This window comes from Rhopalosiphum maidis, chromosome 3 (assembly GCF_003676215.2).
Source record: "Rhopalosiphum maidis isolate BTI-1 chromosome 3, ASM367621v3, whole genome shotgun sequence".
Taxonomy (NCBI): Eukaryota; Metazoa; Arthropoda; class Insecta; order Hemiptera; family Aphididae; genus Rhopalosiphum; species Rhopalosiphum maidis.
The window spans coordinates 2,607,298-2,629,174 of NC_040879.1; the positions used below are offsets into that span (position 1 = coordinate 2,607,298).

At 28.5% G+C, this 21,877-nt stretch overlaps 1 protein-coding gene across 1 annotated transcript in view; it reads right to left on the reverse strand.

Annotated features, from left to right (window-relative positions):
• Positions 1–1,007: 1,007 nt before the first annotated feature.
• The window catches only part of LOC113559828 (ALK tyrosine kinase receptor-like), a 296,724-nt gene continuing 275,854 nt past the window's right edge, over positions 1,008–21,877 (reverse strand). Inside the window, exons 15-25 of the mRNA XM_026965595.1 lie at positions 18,164–18,373; positions 15,041–15,292; positions 8,453–8,545; positions 8,199–8,391; positions 7,642–7,729; positions 7,239–7,523; positions 6,704–6,903; positions 6,519–6,620; positions 5,750–5,975; positions 3,669–4,270; positions 1,008–1,937 (exon numbers count right to left, since the gene is read on the reverse strand). Of these exons, the coding sequence (XP_026821396.1) occupies positions 1,745–1,937; positions 3,669–4,270; positions 5,750–5,975; positions 6,519–6,620; positions 6,704–6,903; positions 7,239–7,523; positions 7,642–7,729; positions 8,199–8,391; positions 8,453–8,545; positions 15,041–15,292; positions 18,164–18,373 (2,444 nt within the window). The 3' untranslated portion in view covers positions 1,008–1,744. The remainder of the gene's footprint in view (positions 1,938–3,668; positions 4,271–5,749; positions 5,976–6,518; positions 6,621–6,703; positions 6,904–7,238; positions 7,524–7,641; positions 7,730–8,198; positions 8,392–8,452; positions 8,546–15,040; positions 15,293–18,163; positions 18,374–21,877) is intronic.

Here is a 21,877-nt window from a genome sequence, read left to right on the forward strand (position 1 = left end):
TATGACTCATTATTTATTAATTTAATTTGTATACAAATCAAATTAAGTAAATAAAAATAAAAATTTACTCGTCGAGTCAAACACTTACAATCGACAGTAGTCGTTATCTCGTCAATACACAACCAACACATTTAATTGAACTGTCTATATTATCCGACATCAAAATTCACCCAAATATCACAATTAATATCATACACTTTGAGCTTATTAGATGCCACTTTGGCTATAGTATTATTATATTTATGTATAAGCTCCGTTTTAACAAATAAGAGCAAAATTCTGATTTCAATTTTGGTTGTGACTGTACATAATTATCATTATTATTATAGTATTATTTTTATTGTAACGATGTTTGCGTTTAATTAATGAAAATGAACCATTAAAATTTAATACAAATGGGTTTATACCGTGATCAGAATACATAATTTAAATATATGCTGATTGACATACGTTATCACTTATTACAAACCGAAACTTTATTATGTCTTTACTGATTATGTAAAAAATATAGTTTACTCAACTTTATATAAAATATTTCCTTTTTTTCTCTATGAGTTTTATATAATATTCAATTAATAGCCATGGCTGTGTTGTTATTCAAACACGGTAGAGATCTTTAACATAATATTATTTAGTGGGCCAACAATAATACAAAATATTTTTAATATTCTAATGATATATTCAATTTTATTATACAATCATATTTGTTTTTTTTTTTTTAAATTATATTTCACTTATTTTATGTCTTATATCCATATACCTTAATATTTTGTTCGTTATATATAATATTTTAGGGCGTCTAAGTACATATTGTTATATTTATCATATTTTATTGTTATTATTATTAATACTGTATACGCATTTAACTCTATATGTTTTTTTTATTTGAACATTAATATGATATTTAAATAATATTTTTCAACCGTTAATGACATCATACTTGATTATTATAATTTTTTTTAGTAAAAACTATTACATTTTAACAGATAACGATATATTGTAAGGAATTTCAATGAACTTTATGGTTTAAAATATAACAAATTATTTATACTATATATTTAAATGAAATTAACAATATTAAATAAATTGTTTTTAAAATATACACTTCATAATATGTCGTTTTTAAATTGTCGAACAATGTTTAAGTATGCTGTATAATTGATACAATTTAACGCTAACACCGTATATCCCAAAAAATGGCCAATATTATCATAGACGCGTGTATGTGGTTTTTTTTACGGCTACAGATATTCTAAATCGTGATATATTTTATACACATGGCTTATTGGATATTTATTAATCAGTTAATTTTTCGTTATAATTATTTATATTATACTCAGGGGTAGACGTCTGTTATAATTTATAGTAAACTGTTAATACAAAACATTTATACTACAGATCAGTGTTTCCCAACTAGTGTTCCACAGAACCTAAGGGTCCCGTGTAAAATTTGGGAAAATATAAATTAATTAATAATATTTTTGATTTGAACTATGATTCTAACATAGAATAGCTCCAAAAATTATATGGGGGTTACACAAAATGTTCAAGCTCCTGCAAAGGTTCCGCGAATAAAAGAAGTTGGGATACACTGCTATTGATAGATGACGTGAGTGAAAAATGAAAAAAAAAAATATTTACAACAGTCGCACATCAAAACAGAGTATTAACACTGTACACGCAGTGTACAAGGATATTATAACATTTCCAAGGACTCGATAACCGAAGTCCTTGAGTCCGGATGTCAGCATCTTATTTTCCCGTCACTGGCTACGTTGTATCGGACGCGGCCCGTCAACGAATAAGGGTTGGGCCTGTTATTGTCTTCGAGTTCGGAGAACGACTTTCTTCTCTTAGACGAATGTACCTGGCCATCTGCATCCGTCTGTTTGGTGTTGGGTTCCTTCATGCTGATGAAACTCGTCTCTTTGAACCTACTGCAATAACAAGAATAATAAATTATCTGTAACGCGTGTTTGGTAATTTGATTTATTTGAAAATAATACAATTAATATAGTTTAGAATGTTTAGATGTACAGTATACAAGGCGATTATTTTAACAATCGTATAAAAACATTCCTTAAGAAATATATATAATAATTCGCTTCGATATTATAGGCGGAAAAAATAAAGTGTTAAGTATTAAAATTAAAAATTACATTTACCTTTCTAGTTTAAATTCTATTAAAATAATATTCGAAAAAATGAGTGCTTTTTAAAAATAATAAGTATTATTTGCAAATTAATAATCATAAAAATAATTTATTTATTTTAACGGATTCATATAATATCTAAGTACATAATATTATATCAATACAAACCTATGAAATAATGACCGATAATTATCCTGTTACATTTTTACATTTTATTTTAAATCGATGATGTAATTGTAACACTAATATAGCTAATGACCATATTATCTTCGAATTTATGAAAGAACGTTCAAACTTCTATACTGGCGGCATTACGCATGAAAAAATAATATATCATTATGTCAGAAACATTCAACTATCATTTTTTTAGTTTGTTTATATAATCGACCAAAAATGTAATACAAAATATCCTTTTCGACAACTGGAAATATACACATAAGTACATATCAACACAAAATGTTGTATGCGTTTCAACGCATATAAATTATAAGCGCGTCAAACTATATTCGAGGAAAACTATAAACACGATATTTAATGGTAACGGGCAACCGAACGCGAAGGTCTGAAAATAGATCTGACAACAAATCTTCTGCACTTACCACACGACCTCCCCCCCCCCTCAAAAAAAAAAAGAAAAAGTTTTCTGGTGAGGCATTTATGTATGGATAATCGGTGAAAAATGATACGGAAATAAAACGAAAGGTCAAAAACGACAGAGTAATAAACGACGAGGTGAAAAACGTTAATTTTTGTTAAAGTTTATTAAAATAATTGTCGTCATAAATACAATTATTTTTAAATATATATATATATAGAAATTCGAAAGCCCGTTTGTAGAAATAAATTTTATATTTATATTAATTTTTGCACATACGCTTTTGATTTAATGTAGTAATTATATTTAATGAGTGTGTACTATTCGATAACTATGGTTTATTGTTTTTATTATTTATACTTTAACTAATATTTAAAGTAAAATGCATTTGTCGTTTTTTACCGTTCTTTTTTTCTTAGAGTATCATATTTTCAAGAAAGTATTGCTAAAAATGTTTTGGTTATAATAATAATATACTAATATATTTTATATTTTTAAATAAATAACCAAAAAATATACCTAATTTATTGTTATCACACTGCAAATGTACTACAGTATAACTTAAAATTTCCTCCGTTTACTAATTTACAATTTCTTTATTTATTTGCATATTTTATACATTAAATTATATGGGGGCAATGGAAAGGCAAAATCAAATGTCGGCGGGGCACTTGCGCACCCTAGCCCCCGAGTAGCGCCACCCCTGACCACGGGGACGACTGTCTATCTACGCGGAGGTGTATTTATTATTTTGGCGCTCTAGGTGCGAAAATAAATTGGTGCCCTTTTTTTCTCCTTAAAAAATATTTAAGCCCTAAAAAGTGAAAATTTAACTTCTAGCGCAGCGCTCCAGAGACGGAAAAAAAAAATCCGCCTTTGTTTCTACGCGGTTAACCCGTTCGTCTGCCCGAATCACTTACTTCCAGTGATACGACGACACCGGACCGTTGCTGCAGGCGTTGTTGTCTCCGTACGCGTCGTCGTCGTCCTCGTCGAACCGATTGTTGTCCGCGTCCAGCACGATCTCTGCGCCGTTCGCGTCGTCGTCTTCCTCCTCTTCGACGTTCTGCTCGTCGTCGTCATCGTCGTCCTCATCGTCGTCCGCCTCGTCGTCGACGTCCGCGATGTTCACCGTGTTCCCGTCCTCGTCCTCGTCCTCGTCCTCTTCGTCGTCGACGCTGTCGTCGTCATCGTCGTCGTCGCTACAGTAGTTGCGCATGTCGTCCAGCGGCGCCATCTCGTTGCTGCCCCGGAACTGGCCGAACCGCTCCGCGTCCCTCATCAGCTCCGCGTCCACGCCATCGAAAAAGTCGTCGGCCGGCAGCGGCGTGACGTACTGTGGTTCTTCCTGGTGTTCGTGGTGCTGTAGATGGTGGAAGCCGCCACTGCCGGTGACGCAGTCGTGTGCGCGGAGCACGCCGTCCGGCGGCGCGTTCTCGTCCAGCGGGTGCGTCGCCCGGTACGGCAGCGGGGCCGCGGGCCTGCCGATCACCGGCGGTTTGTAATCGATTATGAGTGGGTCCTGTCATAGTACACACACACACACAAACACACGAATTATTAATATAGATTTCGATAGCTGGTCAGGCAAATTTTACGAATAAAAGTAAAATTTCCTGTACATTTTATCGACCGACCACCTCTCTCGGTTTCAATATTTTTACAATCGTTTTATCTGTAATTTAAGCAGCGGTGTAACCAGGGAGGGATGCAGTTCTTCTCCAAAATATTAAGACAATTTAAAAATTATTTTAATTTTTAATGATCCATGAAAATTGCTACAAAAATCTTAAATTGTATTTTACAAAAATCGATCAGCCCCTCCCCTACTCGAAAAATCCTGGCTACGCAACAGAATTTAAGTATCTATACTTAAGTAGGTCCTATAATTTAAAGGTACTATAGTACTAGGTACTGAATATTTCGACGTCAGACGTTTGCGTATATTTACAGTCACGAAATCGTTCGTTTTTATAGGCCGTTCGCACATCGGATTATATACATTATATACGCGAACGCTCTATGAACCATTTATTACATTATTTAAAATTTAAAGAAAAATTAAAATATTACAAAATAATTTAAACAATTTACAATACCATACCTAGTTATTTTCAAATCTAAACATTTTTTAATATGTAATCCATTGTTTATAAAACAATGTTGTAAATTTTTTTCTCCATTTTTATATTTAAAATAATTATTGTATCTAACAGGTAGTACTGTGTTGTTAAAAAGTGTGATGGACATATCACCAACCAAATATTTTAAATGAGAGATATTTAGTCTTTTTATATGTTTTAAAAGGGTAAACGTCGCGATAAATTATATTATTATTTATTTACATACTATGTGTATCTTAAAATATAATTAAATTGTAATACTTATGTATTTTATTACTTCTTAATATTTTTATTATTATACAACTTTTATATTACCTAAGATTTGTATTTACTCATTTATTTAAAATGTTAAATATATCAGTTTATGGTTATCGTAATTAATTAATGTCAGAATAAAAAAAATTCATGAAAAAAATTATTAGATGTGTAACATAATACACAAAAAAAAAAAAATATATTTAAAACATTTACCAATTCACTGTACTATACGTAAATATGGTGTTATATTAATATTGTATTCTGTATGATTGATGGCATTAGATTTCCATATACAATAAATTATTAACGATTTATTAATTAACTATTAATGAGTTATAATTTGGATATTTCAAATTAGAATAATACATTGTTAGTGCGCGGATTGCTTACGTAGATCTTCACTGTACCTACACGCTTTTTTTCATTATATGACTGTTGTTGACAAGTGACATTTTATTTTTACACGATTATCATATAAAGTATCTCGGGATTATATTATTATAATTAATGAAATATTTTACTAAAATAACCACTGGTCGTAAAAATAGTTATTACAATACTCTGTATAGACTTTGGATTGCACAACACGTACAATACACAATAATGTAAACACAACTTACTTGTATAAAGAGACGAAGTTTATTGCGGATATACTCAAATGAAGGCCTGTCTGGTCCGTTTGTTTTCCAGCAGCTGCCCATAAGATTATATACTGGTTCTGGGCAAATTGCCGGTCTAGATAAACGCCCACCTCTCATAACGTAATTCATTGTTTCTTTATTTGTCATGCCCGTGTATGGCATGGATCCAAATGTCATGATTTCCCAAAATGTAATTCCATAAGACCTAAAAAAAGATAGTATATAATATATTACACATAATAAAGTACTAGTGAAATAGACAAAACTAGTAACTCTAATTACCCAGTTCTAATAAAATATATTTACATTTTTATTACGAGTTATTGGGTATGACGTAAAAGTGTTTGATGACTATTGCATATTGTCATCACAAAAAATTTGAATATTTTTAATACAGGTGTAATATTATCCTAATTATTATTAATATTTTTTCATCTACTCATAATATGTACTACATAAATCCATTTAAATGAAGAACCAAACTATACTAGTTATTAATAACTAGCTTTATAATGAAATATTTACTTGATTCATTATATTAGCTGTATGACAGATAATATGTATGAACCTATAGTATAAGTATCTTAACAATTACCTAATTAGAATTTAGAAACAAACATTTTGAAATTAGAACTTTTATACTGTAATATACATTGTGGTTATTTTAGTAAATTGAAATACATAAATTTTTAATTATTTATTTCATGTTAATCTGATTATTATAATATTATTCGGCTATAGTTTTTACCAGACATCAGATTGTGAGTTGAAAACGCCGTCTATCAACGATTCTGTTGGCATCCATTTAATAGGCAACATAGCATGACCTTCTTTTCTGTAATACTCGTTTCTGAAATAAAAATATAAAATAAAAATGTCTAGATACACGATATTATTGTAATAAATATTAATCCATTATTATAGTTAACATACCTATATACATCCCTAGACATTCCAAAATCGGCAATTTTCGTTACTCTGTTACGTCCTGTCGTAGAAAGTAAACAATTCCTGGCAGCAATATCTCTGTGAATAAAATGAAGATTTTCCAAGTATACGCATCCTTTGGCAATGTCCAATGCCATTTTTAATAAATCTTTTAATTTTATAGGAATGATTTTGTGATTTTGTTGCTGAAAATGACATTAAAAATGTTCTTTCAATTTATTTTAAAATGCAATAAATAGAACTAATAAATATAACTATAAAATAAATTATTTTATTTATATAGAATTGATGAAAGTCTAAAATTGTGTTATTTTTTTTGCCACCTCTTAATGCTATGAATCATGTTTCATTAAAATAATGCATACATTAATACTGTGTTTTGTTTTTTTCAATAAACTGACATTAAGACATACATTATGTTATTGTCTGTCTTATAGAATTTTACATTTTCTGTGATTCAATAATTTATTAGATATTATATGGTACTATATGATTATATTTTGTCGCTTATAATACGTACAACTGAAGGACGATTCTTGCGTAAAAATTCTTTCACGTCTCCGCCACTCAAAAGTTCAGTCACAATGAACCTATAGTTCTTTTCGAAGGTGATTCCGATGAATTTCACTATGTTTGGATGATTAAACTGGCTCATTATGATGGCTTCTGTCAAGAAGTCACGTATGCAAGACTGTTCAGCCCTTTTAATTCTCTGTCTTTTCTCTCTCTCGACTTCGGGATTAGGAGTGTTGTCGTCGTCAAATTTCACCTCCACATTGGTCATGTCTTTTTTTGGCTGGAGAGTCTGAAACAATACCAATCGAATTTTATACAGTGGTATACGAGCTAAATGAAAGTATTATGTATTCTGGTCAGACACACGCATTTGCAATGTCTGTATGCTTTTCGGCACATGTACTAACCTTTATCGCAACACGCATTTCGTTCGTTTCGCCCGTTTTTTTATAATACCCTCGGTACACCACACCAAAAGCTCCTTCGCCAATAGATCTAGAAATCACACGTAACGTACATTATAAACTTTGTCCTTTAGCAATCAAAGTTAGGAGTTCCTTTCGGCAATAGTGGTTCGTGTTACGAAATCTCATTTACGACACCGGTTAAATTATTTTACGCCGAGTTAAAGTTACACGACCTATATATGAATATATTATTTTACTGTGAAAACTACCATAATTAATCGATTAGACCGCTGTATTACTACTGAGACTAGAACTAAAAACAAAAAATTAAGTTGATGCCTTTGTTCGTCGATTTTAACTTAAGCAGTGAAATTAACACAACCATAATGATAATATTAACCAAAAACAATATTTTTTCACTTGAAAACAATTAAATTTCAAATATTTACAAAGATAATTACATAAAGATCGGGTGATTTAAGTATTAATATTTATTTTATTTTATTAGCTTGTAAAATATAATTTAATATTATTTTATTAACATAAATTGTATTTACTTTTGTATTCTCAGTTCGTCTCTTAATATTCTTGGAAGGTCGTTTGTCGTCAAAGTTCTTCCATTGAAATCATAAGTTGGATTTATGTCTACATTTCCATTTCTGTTTCTAGATGTCAGATCGTAATTTAAAATGCCATTGTGTAATATGTTGACATTTTCTTTGCGTTCTTTTCGTCTTCGATAACTCCTATCTAAAACCGTGAATGTAAAATATTAATAACATGTGATTAAGCTCATTTACATTGAACTTACACATCCAAATGCCTAAGATCAGACAAATGATTACAACTGTGAATACACTTCCAGTGATCAAAAATATAATTTTAGTCGTTTCTGTTGATTGATCTGTAAAACAATATTATTTTATATTATTTACTGTGTCAGAAAAATGCATAATTATAAAGTAACATAATAGACAATTATGTCGTTTAACAGTTTCTTTGATTCCAATAATACATATTGAATTATTATAATATTTTTGGGTGTCGAAAGATAAATATCGAAAATTATTTTGGGGATAATTAAAGATGTTTTTATTTACACCATTAATTTCACCTCGATACCGTGCTTTAGTGTCAAGTTCTAATTATGTTGGTGTAAATTAACCTTAAATACATTCACAGAATGTAAACAGCATATTATAGTTAATAAACTACGCTTTTGATTTAGGGCAAATTAGTTTAACTTACAAAATTAAACTTGCGTAGGCACGGAAAAAGTTTCGGCATTATCGATTTTCTACCCCAAGCCTTCTTACCATTATCGTTATTTACGCGATTAATCAATAACTTATGAAAAACCAAATTTACGTTAATCACACGACATATATCACGAGGACCCACGTCCAAAATCTGATGTATTTTTAATTTTTATTTACTATCTATACGCGCACAGTTTAATCGTTTTACATTTTATTACTAAACTTAAGCTCAACAACAACAACTAAAAGATAATATATGACGTGTTGCTATATTATCATAATATCCTAATCAAATACAGTTGCACACGGTGGCTTATAAATTATTAAAAATTTGTTTTTTTTTTTTTTATCAATCGATTTTGCACCCAAATTAAACCTTGTAATTCCACAGTGTGTGTAAAAAGTAAAAATACAAAACTATTCCAAATTGAAAAAAATAACCCAAATCGTATATTATAACTCTCGAAAATGATATTGAGTAACTGACACCGAATTAACTGTAACGCAAATAAGTTATGAGTTATAAATTAACAACCATTCGATTGTATACATTTTACACCGATGAAAAACATGTTAACTATATTGTGTCTGTTAACTAAAAAATAAACAATTTTATGATTACAGTTACATAACCGATTAGTTAAGATAACATTATTGTAGGTTTTTATGAGTTTTTAAAATCAACTTAACTATCTTATAGTATAATAGCTTCTTATTTTTACACTCTGAACAATGAGTACACGCAGTATTTAACTATATATAGGTATAAAAAAATGACTTTTTGGAGAATTCTAAAAACTGAAGTGTTATTAAGACATTTTTACGTAACACATGCGTTACAACGAATATAAAATTGTATTAAAATATTAATATTTTTATTTAATTTCTCTACAAATTGGTATTTGTTAGTATTGTACATAACGTATGGGTTCATTTTATTTTGACATGCCTACATCATTAGTCATAACGATATGTCTGTTTTTTTATCGTCATCATTTACACGTGTATAACTTTAGTATACGTAAAATCTAATTAGCTTTTAGTTTTGAAGTGTGTTAATCATAATTTACGGTTATAACAAAAGTTGATAAATATTGAATAGCATTGAGACTCTAAAACATAATTTTAATGACATTTATATGTAGAACGAATGTATTCATGCTTCATATCTGTAAATGTTCTTTCATACGTATTAAGACAATAGGCACTAATATTTTCATATCATAGGTTTAATATTATTACTATATTCTTGTTAGGAATCAAAAGGCATTTTTCATTAAAATTGACTTAAAAATGTACATTTAATTATATATCAGTGCTTTTATTTTCAGTATGTCAGAATTTGAATGTTATTAAAAAAATTAAATTTTCTATACAAATACATCAATCTGAAATCTTAAAAATAATATCTAATGATCTTTGGAACTTCACACATCAAACATTACATTAATATATTATAAAACAAAATATGTAAAATATAATAAATCAAATAAAAAGGAGCATCAAGTTATCAAGTTAACATAACTGATCCTTATCCAATATCGTAGATTTACACGAAGAAACCCACTCAAAAATAATAGTTAACCTTTTATCTACTTATTACTTATTAGTCATAATATGCCTCTAACTGTAATTATTTATTTATATTTATATTTTTCTCATAGTTTATGATTATTAAACTATTAATATTAACTAAAAATTTAAATAATGCTTATTGAAAAATACAATTTTCATTCAACATTTATTAATGTTTTCTTCGACTATTATACCTTTAAATTAAATGACGTTGGAAATACGAGGACGAGTTTTTTCAGTACAATTTCGTTTCTGTCGTGCTCTTTTAATCTAATATTGTTGTTTTTAAATATTATCATTATTTAACCAGTCGTATACCTACTAACTGTCTACCCAGATTAACCCTAATAATAACTAATATTATAATTCTTTATTTATTTTTTACATGTTGTGAAAAGTAAATCCCTTAATGTATCTACCAGAAAAAAAAACGAAATTTTAATGAGTTATTCGAAGTATGTTTAACACAATATACATTCTTTGAAATGTTTAGTTTTAACATTTATGATTTAAAATATAATATTACATTTAGTTAAGTTATGTAATAATATATGAAAGAAAAATATAGTGTTCAAATACAATATAAACCTTCGATAATTAATCCATAAAGCATTGATGATATTATTAAAATTATAATATATTTCTCTATTAGATAGGCAATAGATGTTGTAAATTTTATACGAAAAACTATATTATAATATTATGTTACATATTATAGTATAATTATCATAAATAAATAAATATCAACTATTATTAATTAAACACTTAAAAATAAGTTATTTAAAAACAGTTTTTATAAATATTTTAAATTTCTGATATAAAATTTTAAGATACAAAAGGGATGAGTTTTAACGGGATTGATAAATTGAGTTACGAAAAAATTTGGGGGAAATGTAGCATCATATGAGACTTATGTATCTAGTATATAATCGCAAAATAACTGTGTTTGTTTGTCATTTGGTTGTATGGCCATTAAATCTTCAATAAAATATTTACCAACTTCTTTAGGTATTAGAAATGGCAAAGAAAAAATATTTTAAAAAATTGCTTTTTTCTGTGTTTTAACTTTTATGAGAGCTGAACGATTAGGTAGGTAAATGGGTTTATAGTTGGAACCCAACTTACCTATTATCTTTTTATACCCGGACTCAACTTACAGCTTTCAAAATGTACACAAATTATCACGGACTCAATTTATTTAAGCACAATTTTATGTCTAAGGTCAAAGATACTAAGAGAGGTGTCGTGGCTGATGGGGGGGGGAGAGTGATCTTGTTATCCCAGGGTCTTGGTGAGCGAAAGAGCAGAAATATTTTTTAATTTTATGGTATTATAGATTAGGTATGATGTATAACATTTTTCATATTTGACCATTTGAAATAAAGAATTACTGTATTAGACTGATAGTACTACATCCCTTACTTATCTTACTTTATAGTTTATATAATAATATACTTTAGTGAAAAAAATAAAAAAAAACTTTGAAATTAACTAAAAAATAAAACTATATGTAAAAAAGCTATATTTTCTTTGCAATGAATAAATTCTAAAGGTTTAAGAACAATGTATGGTATATGGATTTAATATAATCGGTGTATAATCATTTATTGTTATTAAATTTTTAATTTTTTCTCACTTAAATCGTAATTATAATTGTTGCACATTTATTTTCCTGTACACAAATAATATCTGTACCCATCTATTGATAAAATACTAGTGTCATACTAAAATAGTTTTAAAACATCTCAACAAGAGGGCGCCACAAATAATAGATACCGATTAAATGTAACAATTATTTTTTATTTTTCAATATTAACTTTCCCATTTTACGAGTATATTATAAATTATAATAATGAACAGTATTTTTTCTTTTATATAAATTAAATTTGATTTAATACGAATTTATAATCAATTACTATAAAAATGATCATATCTAAGTAACATTGACATTTTATATTAGTAATATTATTTACAATTACATACAGTGATTTAAGGCTGTTGAAAGCGGGTCGTTTTTAAGGGGTTGTATTTAGGCAATATTCGATATCCATCGTGAGTTAGGTAAGTGTAACTGTGCGTGTTGTCACTGATCATTAGTGTGCATGAGTTCCCCAAACGCTTTATGTAATTAATGATTAACTACGGCTAAGATTCTTGGAAATCAGTAACGTACATACGCGCAGTTACACGTCACTAAATTTTGCGATAAAAAAAGTTTTTACATGAAAATCCCAAAAAGAGAAAGAAAAATTCACCCAGTACCAAAAGTGCAATTTTAATTTTGGAAACATATTTAAATTCCTTATTCTTCTTTCTAGGTTACGTAGGAAATGGATTTTCGATTTTTTGTCTTGTTTAATTACTATATAGTAATAAATTAATTATATTTATATTTAGTTTTTTTTCGAAATTTACCTTACTTTAGTGTAACTAAAAAAAAAAAAAAAAATCGAAAATCCATTTCCCACATAACTTAAAAAGAGAATAGGGAATTCAAATATGTTTTTAAAATTAAAATCGGACTTTTGGTACTGGGTGAATTTTTTTTCGCTGATTGGTCTAAACGCACGGAAAAATGATGAAAAAACGACCCGCTTTTAACAGCCTTAACTAAATATTTAGAGTAATTTTGTTTAAACATTATATTTTACTATAGATTTTTTTATATCCATAATAATATTGGAAATAAAAATAATTTACATTTTAGAAACTAATAAATTATTTTTTAAATATTATTCAAAACAAAATTCGTTATCAGAAAAAAAATCTAATAGCTTTATTGATTCAATTTATGCAATATAAATTCCATTGAAATTAGTTAATGTGAAAAACTCTAAAAAATTGTCATAATACTGTTCAACACAGGTTATAAACTTCTATAATCTTTCAAAGCTTGTAAACTAAAACTCTTTGTACTACTCAGTTATCCGTATAATAACCAACAATCATTTAAACATAAAACTGAATTGATTATTCAAACGTAAGTATTAGTTAATGAGTTTATAATTATTTATTTCGATTAAATGTGAAACAATATTGAAAATTAAATAATATTGTGCTACTGAAGAATAGATGAAATTTAAAATTTATTCGAAAAATGATATTTAAACTTATCCAAATATTTGAATAATTAATAAAAAAAAATATTTTTTACTAAACGTAAATTTCCAATTACTGTATTATTATTACTGCCTAGTTCAAAATTAATAACAATATTATAGACATCAGTTGTTTTTATTTTAAAATACAATTTATAAAATGTATAGTGTAATACGATTATGATATTATTATGCAATGAATTTACATTTTTATGTGCATTTTTTTCATGTCAAATACTTAACGCACTGTATTAATATAAAGTCATATTAATTTTGAACACATAATTCATATGTGCGAAAATCGCATAATGATACCGTTTGTTTTATTAGGGTTATTACGCCAAGTAAAAAAAAAAAAAAAAATCGGCACCGTCATCTTATACGTTATTAATAACTATATAATAATATATAGTAACTAAGAAGATGTTATTTCCTGATAATGTGAGTTGTGGGTCGTTTCTTGTATTAGTTCGATGGTCGAACCTTTTATAATAATAGTAATGGTTATTTAATGTTTACAGTTTATACTGCATAAAATACAGCGTATAAAAAATTAATGCTCATAGATTATACAATTAATTGAAAAATAAACGAAAAAAAAGTTATATTGTGATAAATAATGTAAATAGCATTTATAGGTACGTGAAAATACGTCTTGTACTTCCGATCGTATAATTTCTACACCTACTTATATTACACAATAAATACGGGTGCATACAATTGTACGCAGTGTTTTTATACTTTAAGTATCGTTGAAACAACAATAAAAAATCTGCAATTACGATTTCCATTACGGGTCGTAAAACAACATTAATATATTATTCCACTCTCTACCTCTCTACAATCAATCAAAACGCCCTTACTCACCCGTTATGAATAATTAAGTATTTACGTTCGTTATGGATGAATATTTTCAATATTAATTTTTTTATTTTTCAATCACAATAATAATATCAGGAATAATTTTTATTCTATAGATATTTTTTTCTAGCACATACAGCGTATACACTTTAGACATTTGGAATCTTTGAAACTTTGATAATATTAAAATAATTAAAATACTTATTATTAATAAATATACCCTATGCAAAACAGGAAAATAGTTAATGTCGGAAGTCTCGAAGATGCTGAAAAGTACCACCAAGGGTATCTCGTATAATGTGTAGAATCTTATGTATTTAAAATACATCTAGAAAACATAAGTGTATTAAATCTAAATACTTTTGAATCCTCGGGACTGACGCAGTGCCCCGCGTCCCGCGAACCGCATCGGTTATCAGTAATACGCGATAACGTCGTATTCAAATATCGGTTTTGGGCCACATGTTGAACAAATTATCTACGTTCAGGTCGTCGGATTTCCGTTAAAGCAATCGTACACTGTAGTAGTACTCATGTGCAGGACACGGATATATTTACAACTTTACTGCAGTATATATTATAACGACATAATGATATTATACTCACATATGCACGATTTTCCGTCGGGCCCGAGTTTGAAGTCGGCCGGGCATATGCAGACAACTGAGCTGCGCAGCTGATTGGTGGCGGCGCACAGGTACGCGCAACCACAGCCCACGATGGCGGGTATGATGTACACGCTTCCGGACTTGTAGTTGCTGCCCGGGTACACGGCCCTGTAGAACACGTGCTGGTTGTCTGGCAGATACGACCAGCCGCCCTCGCCGTTCGTCTGACTGTTGCTCCAAGCGCGGCCACCTGAATATCCGTCCGGTTTAAAGTATCAATCGATAATGTCAGAATATTATTACGTCAAAGAAGTGCTGCCGATTGGTGCACAAAAATATAAATAATACATCACGCCCGGAGTCAGTAACAATAGTAATATATAGTAATGTCGAATCGGTAAAGTCCAGAACAGGTGGTATGTCATAATAATAATGCAATCCTTAAAGTAGGTACGGAAAAAAAGACCTAACTTAACCTAATTTAATCAAACCTTACCTATGCAAGTGTGGAAAAAAATGAAAACACGAATGAAATGTTGATACAAGGAACCAAATTTATTGTTGTTTTTTTGTTGTCAAAATCGTTATAAGGGTTTTTTTGGGTAGATCAGGCACAATTTTATCATTCTATAGACTACCAAAGTCTATTAATATACTCGTAGGTTATTACTAGGTTATTAAAATAACTGTTTTCTATTTGTATTTATTTTTAAAAAATATTAAAAAGAATATTTAAATACTTTGTGTTACTAATAAGTCATCTGTGTTTTATAATTGAAAAAAAAAATATTTTTAAAGCAACCACGTGTGCGTTTAAATTATAAATGTACAACAACAATATTATACGTGAAATTATTAACTGGTCAGAAAAGCAAAAAAAGTAATATCAATTTATTGTATTACACACATTATACAATTCTAACTCATAATAATTATTCATTCGATTGTTGAATTTAATCACGAATATCTAGAGTAGACAAGCGTGACATTAATTAATATTTGTTGCATCTGTACAGTTAATGATATTGTAAATTATTATTGAAATAAAGAGAGCAAATTTTGTATACAGTGACGTCAAACTTCAGAAATTTAAAAAAATAACCATTTTGGCAACTGTGTGAGTGCATATGAATAGTTAATGTTTCATAAAATATTGAAAACCGTATAGTTTTAATATTATTCGAGCAAAGTCGGTATTATATTATAGTCAACGAGGAAAAAGCAAATAAATAAAATAAAGTAATCAACTAATCCATTGTTATTGTGATTTCAACAGTATTTATAGTTATTGATTTACTCCATATTAGTAAAAATTAGCTATACATAACATTGTTAGGTTATAACTTGTAAGTATATATTATATCTATGATATCCACTATCAAATGTAATTAAAAATACACATTAATGACTAGCATTTTGAAATCTAATTGTTATCAAAAGATTGTAGATAATACGTCTTAAGGATTTAATATACAATAATTTAAGAAATACAAAGGGTTGTTTTGTTAGATTTTTGATTTAATTAAAGTGCGTGGTAATTGAAACGAAACGAAAAATATTATATTAATTTAGGTTCAAAAAAAGAACGCATTTTAATGTTTCTAAAACCTTGTTGTTTAAAACCATTTTTGGGTGGAGACCATTGGGAGTATTCGTCGGGAGTTGAATTTTACCTGCAATCAGCAAACCTTATGTTCTTGTCTCGTAACATCTGAGATCGACAATACCAACAGAAATAGAACATTAAGAATTCGTTTGGATTTGATCATTATAATTTATAATAATATCATTTTACGTAAGATCTCTGCGATTTACACTTGTTTTAATATTCTTACATTATGTTAGGCGATTAATAATAATTATTACGGAGACAACTTTCCCACGATAACGTACACTCGGCGCATTTATTGGCAGCCGTAAATCAAGACTGATTAATTGATTCGTCGGTCGGTTGTTATAGTAACATCCCCATTGCAACACACAACAACTGTATATTTTGTCGAAAATTGCATAAGATCATAATAAATTATTTGTAGAATTTCTGACAGAATTGATCCGAACGCAATAGAAATAACAAATATATACATGTTATATGTATATCCCGATTTCGAAGACGCCCGTTGTCGCACATACATTTCCGATCTTATTTTATTGCGGTAGGGCTGATTTATTATTTCGCCGTTACTTCGAAACGTGTGGTTGCCGAGTTCGAGATGACCTCTTTTTTTTTTTTTTTTTTTTTTACATTCATTTATTATACTACTCGGCGCAAACTCGCATTCAATCTCTTCCCATGTAATAACATCATAGACTGCGGTGTTGGCCGACCGGCCGTTGTCTATATATTGCCATTTCGCCAACAATTATGTTTTATGAGTTTCATGATACGTCCCGACTTTACGCATCGCCCGTACCAGTTGAAGGATTTTAGTTGTATATATACATCGATTGTTATATGTACGTAGTAAAATATATTATTATTATTATTATATCATATTGTTTATCAACTAAAATATCGTATTACCAGTGTTTGGCGTAAAAATAAAATTAGATTTATTTTATAATAAATCTGCTGCAGTGCGTGACCCAACCGAGAACATAATACTACTACGATATCCAACGTTAGGGCAACGATATTATGATAATAATTTTAATATGTGTAATCGTTTTTATCGACGATACAAAGATATTATTATATTCACGCTATTGCAGTTATAGTATTATAGCTGTATCGACGGACATGATTATTATTGTCGTTTGTGCAGTGAGTGAACCGGAATTACACAATCGTTCGATAAAACGCGTTAAAATTATTTATTATTTGAGTTATGAATATCAGCTATGGTGTATCGTGCCCGCACTGGCTGTCGATTCGCTGTAATACCTATACCTATCCAATCACCCGGTCGGGACGTCAGAGAACGTGCGTGTTTTTTTTTTCAGTCGTAAAATATTAATTTCTGAACGAAATCATTGTATCAACGTGGAAAAAATAAAAATCGTTCATTAAAACGAACTAACCCTATAATGGTATAGCGTCCGGCCATTTTAGTTTTTGTCGAGAATCGGTGCGTGTGTGTCCCCCCCTCCCTTGAGTACATCAATGTCAATATTGGCTTACCGGTGAAACCGCCACCTCCTCCGCCGGCGACGCATCCGCCGCCGCCGCCGCCGAACCCGCCGAATCCTTTGGTGTTGCCTCGGCTCTTGTAGCACGCCAGGCCGCCAACGCCACCGCCGTCGCTTCCGAAACCGCCAGTGCCCAACAACGCCGAACCCGTAGACTTTTTGTCTTCCGTATAGTTTCCCGGAGCCCAACCACCGCCGGCACCTGTTGTAGAAAAAGTAAATTACTCGAGAGCAAATAACGACGGGATTCAAATACGCGTAAAGACAAATCATTGTAGGTACCTGCAGATGCACGGACAATTAAAAAAGATAACGAGTGTAAAAAAAAAAAAAAAAAAAATAACAGGTAAATCGGCAGCTTTAAGGGAGGATATTAAAAAAAAACCCCAACAAAATATTTTAATTAACTATAATATTATACTCGCTACGAATAAAAATAAAATATAATAATTGTATTTTTTTCAACCAACCTTTGATGTTATGGAAAAAATTAATTCTTTTAAGTATTAATAAAATTATGCCTCATTTCGCTATGTTTTTAAGTGTTTTATTTGTTTTCAATACAGAAATCCATAACTTTGATTTCATGTTTTAATCATTTTGATGTATTTATTTTGAATATTAAAGAATTTCTTTCAAGTGTCAGAGGATTTAAATGGCTGGTTGGGGAACCTTATAAATTGTTTGGTGCATTTCTCTGTTTATTTGAACTTTAAATGTTTTTAAATATTTGTTTAATACCGTGGGAGTGTTTTATACACTGATATCCCGATCCAAGTAATTATTATATATAATTCAGAGATTTTACATTATTATTAGTTACACTATAAAAGTGTGCATTGTAAATTAAGCCATAATTACTACTTTATTATTTTTTTTAATACAGTCCTACCTCATTATTTTTATACAACGATTAGCATAATACAAAAACTGTCGTTAATTATATTATTTTTACATTGTATACAAGCGTATTTCAGTTTTTTTTTGTTTATATATAAACTTTATTTATACTTTTTTTCCCACTTTATTATAATATTTTATAGTTATATAGATTATTCAATATTGCTATGAAAACGTGACAATCAGAACTCTGTTTAAGTTGAAAATAAACCATTAAATATAAATTTCATTAACGTTTAATCCTATTTAATGTTTAGTTTATAGATATAAAATATAGCCCAAAGGAGAATGAATGATTGTATGCAAGTATCCTGCAAAATTTATTTACATTTATTAAACATAAATATTCATACGTTTTGAGTTTTAATAATAAAATATAAGCGAAAAATCCTTATCGAGTTATACAAATTTCATAACAATATGAAAGGATTAAATACATAGTGTTAAGGCAATACATTACCTACATATAGTTTACATTATAAAAATGCTCATTATAATAGTATTACATTTTATTATTTTAAAGTTGAAATTAATTCTTTCATACTACGGTAAATTACATATTTACATTGTTAGTCTCATAGGTGCAATTAGAGTGAGAGAGTATTGAAAATATCTGCTAATGTCCTTCAAATTGAAATTATGTAACTAATAGTTAAGATATAAAACTAGAATTTTAATGTTCTATGCAATAATTTAGAAAATAAATCAAATAATAATGCTATTGAAAAAAAAAATAAACACGATTTTGTTTTCGCGATACCGAGTATTTGATAAATGATATACATATTATAAATACTAAAAGAATATTATACATATTTTTATGTATATTTAAAATAAAAATATTTATCGTAATAATATTATCATAGTAAAATTGAATTTATTTTTATTTAGTTAGAAATTTAAATTTAAATATGATTTCTTATAAAAATAATATAATAAACATGAATATTTATTTATCTGTGATCAACACTGCAAAATATATCCTATAATAAATATGCAGATAAAAATAAACGATAATATTACAAATTAATTTTCTAAAAAATAATTTTATATTTTACTTGAACAAATAAATATAATATATATACCTACAAATAGAAACAATAATTTTTATTTCGGTGCCGATAAATATAGAGAGCGGTGAATGAAAGGTTCCATGTTTCTTTTTGTCAATATTATTTTTACTTAAGTTTCTTTTGGAATCCTCAAAAAAAAAAAAAATAAATAAGATAGAAAAAAGAGCTATTTGTATCAATGATTAGTTGATTTAAGGATAACAAATAATTACTTGTTTTATTGAAGTTTGAGATTCAGAATTTTCACTCGTTGACACTACAAAAAACGTATATATTTCACGAATTGATACAATCGCGTCAGATAGTTTTATGTACGTAATAAATTTTAAAAACATTTCAAGTATAATAATTTGATTGTAATTTGCATATAAAACTTTATCGAAACCAAATCAAATAAAATCTAACAATTTTATAGAGCACACTGATACAAGTTAGATTGTTAAATACCAATACAATCAGTATAATCATATTATAATTACTTAGTTTTATTCATAGTCCATTCAAAACCAAATTCTTTAATTTTATAGTGCAAATACAAGTATGAAATATAGCAAAATATACAAGAAAAACAAATTTTAACTGTAATATTAAATTATTATTTATGAATGGCAATATATTGTGCATATCGTCAGCTTAATTCGACTGACTGTTTGATACACTCAAACTCAGGTTAATAATTATAATCAGGGCTCGGATTTTAAAGCATTTGCTAATTATTATAGGATACAGATAAAAATAGCACAGTGAACTATACATTTGTTTTATGCACCAGGGACTCCAAATATGAAATTTTATAATGCTATTTTTGGCATATTTCAAGTATTTTAGGGTTTTAGTGCTATTTTTCAAGTTTTGGTGCTATTTTTTTCTAATTTGCATAATATAACGTTTTATTTTGTATTTTCATAAATTCAATTTATATCATGTGGTATGAAAATAATAAAAATGTTGTCATTTATTTAAATTATTATTTTTTTTTTTTTTGAATACATATGAAAAATACCTACATTTTTGTTCATACTTAAGTCTATTTTTAAATAGTTTAGCGTATTAGCCTATCAAACAGTAATTATTATAAATATAAATTTTTTTTAATTATGAACAGAATGCATTTTTATTTTTGCTATTTTTCATGTTTTTAGGGCATATTTTAATTTATAGCGCTTATATTTAATGATTTTTAGGTCACATTATAGCACATATTTAATTTATTTTTAGTGCTATGAAATCCGAGCCCTGATTATAATATTATTATACCGTTCAAAATATTATGAAACATTATCGATATCATCATTAGTTATGATCTGGATTGAAAGTCAGAGTTGATGAAATTATCATAAAATAGTGGTAAATAATATGATTGAGTTGTTGTACAATAGCTGATTCACAAATCAAGTCCATACAGCAATTAACGACAGAACCAATGACCTAATCTGAATTGCGTTTTAAAGTAGAACGTGAACAATAATAATATTGATCTAGGAATTGCAAGTTAAAATACAAATATACAATGTTATCAGCTCTAACCGTCTAGGGCATTTAGGTACTACGCATCACGATATTGAGAGTGCTTGGAAAATGGAATACAAACAATTTGTTCGTTTCATGTTGCCGAAATGTAATTACTGTATTATAATTAAATGATTCAAGTAGATAAAACGATTATTTTGAATAAACATTACTGTACTAAAACGAGCAAAACAGTATGAACTTATCGTATACGTAGGTATCAC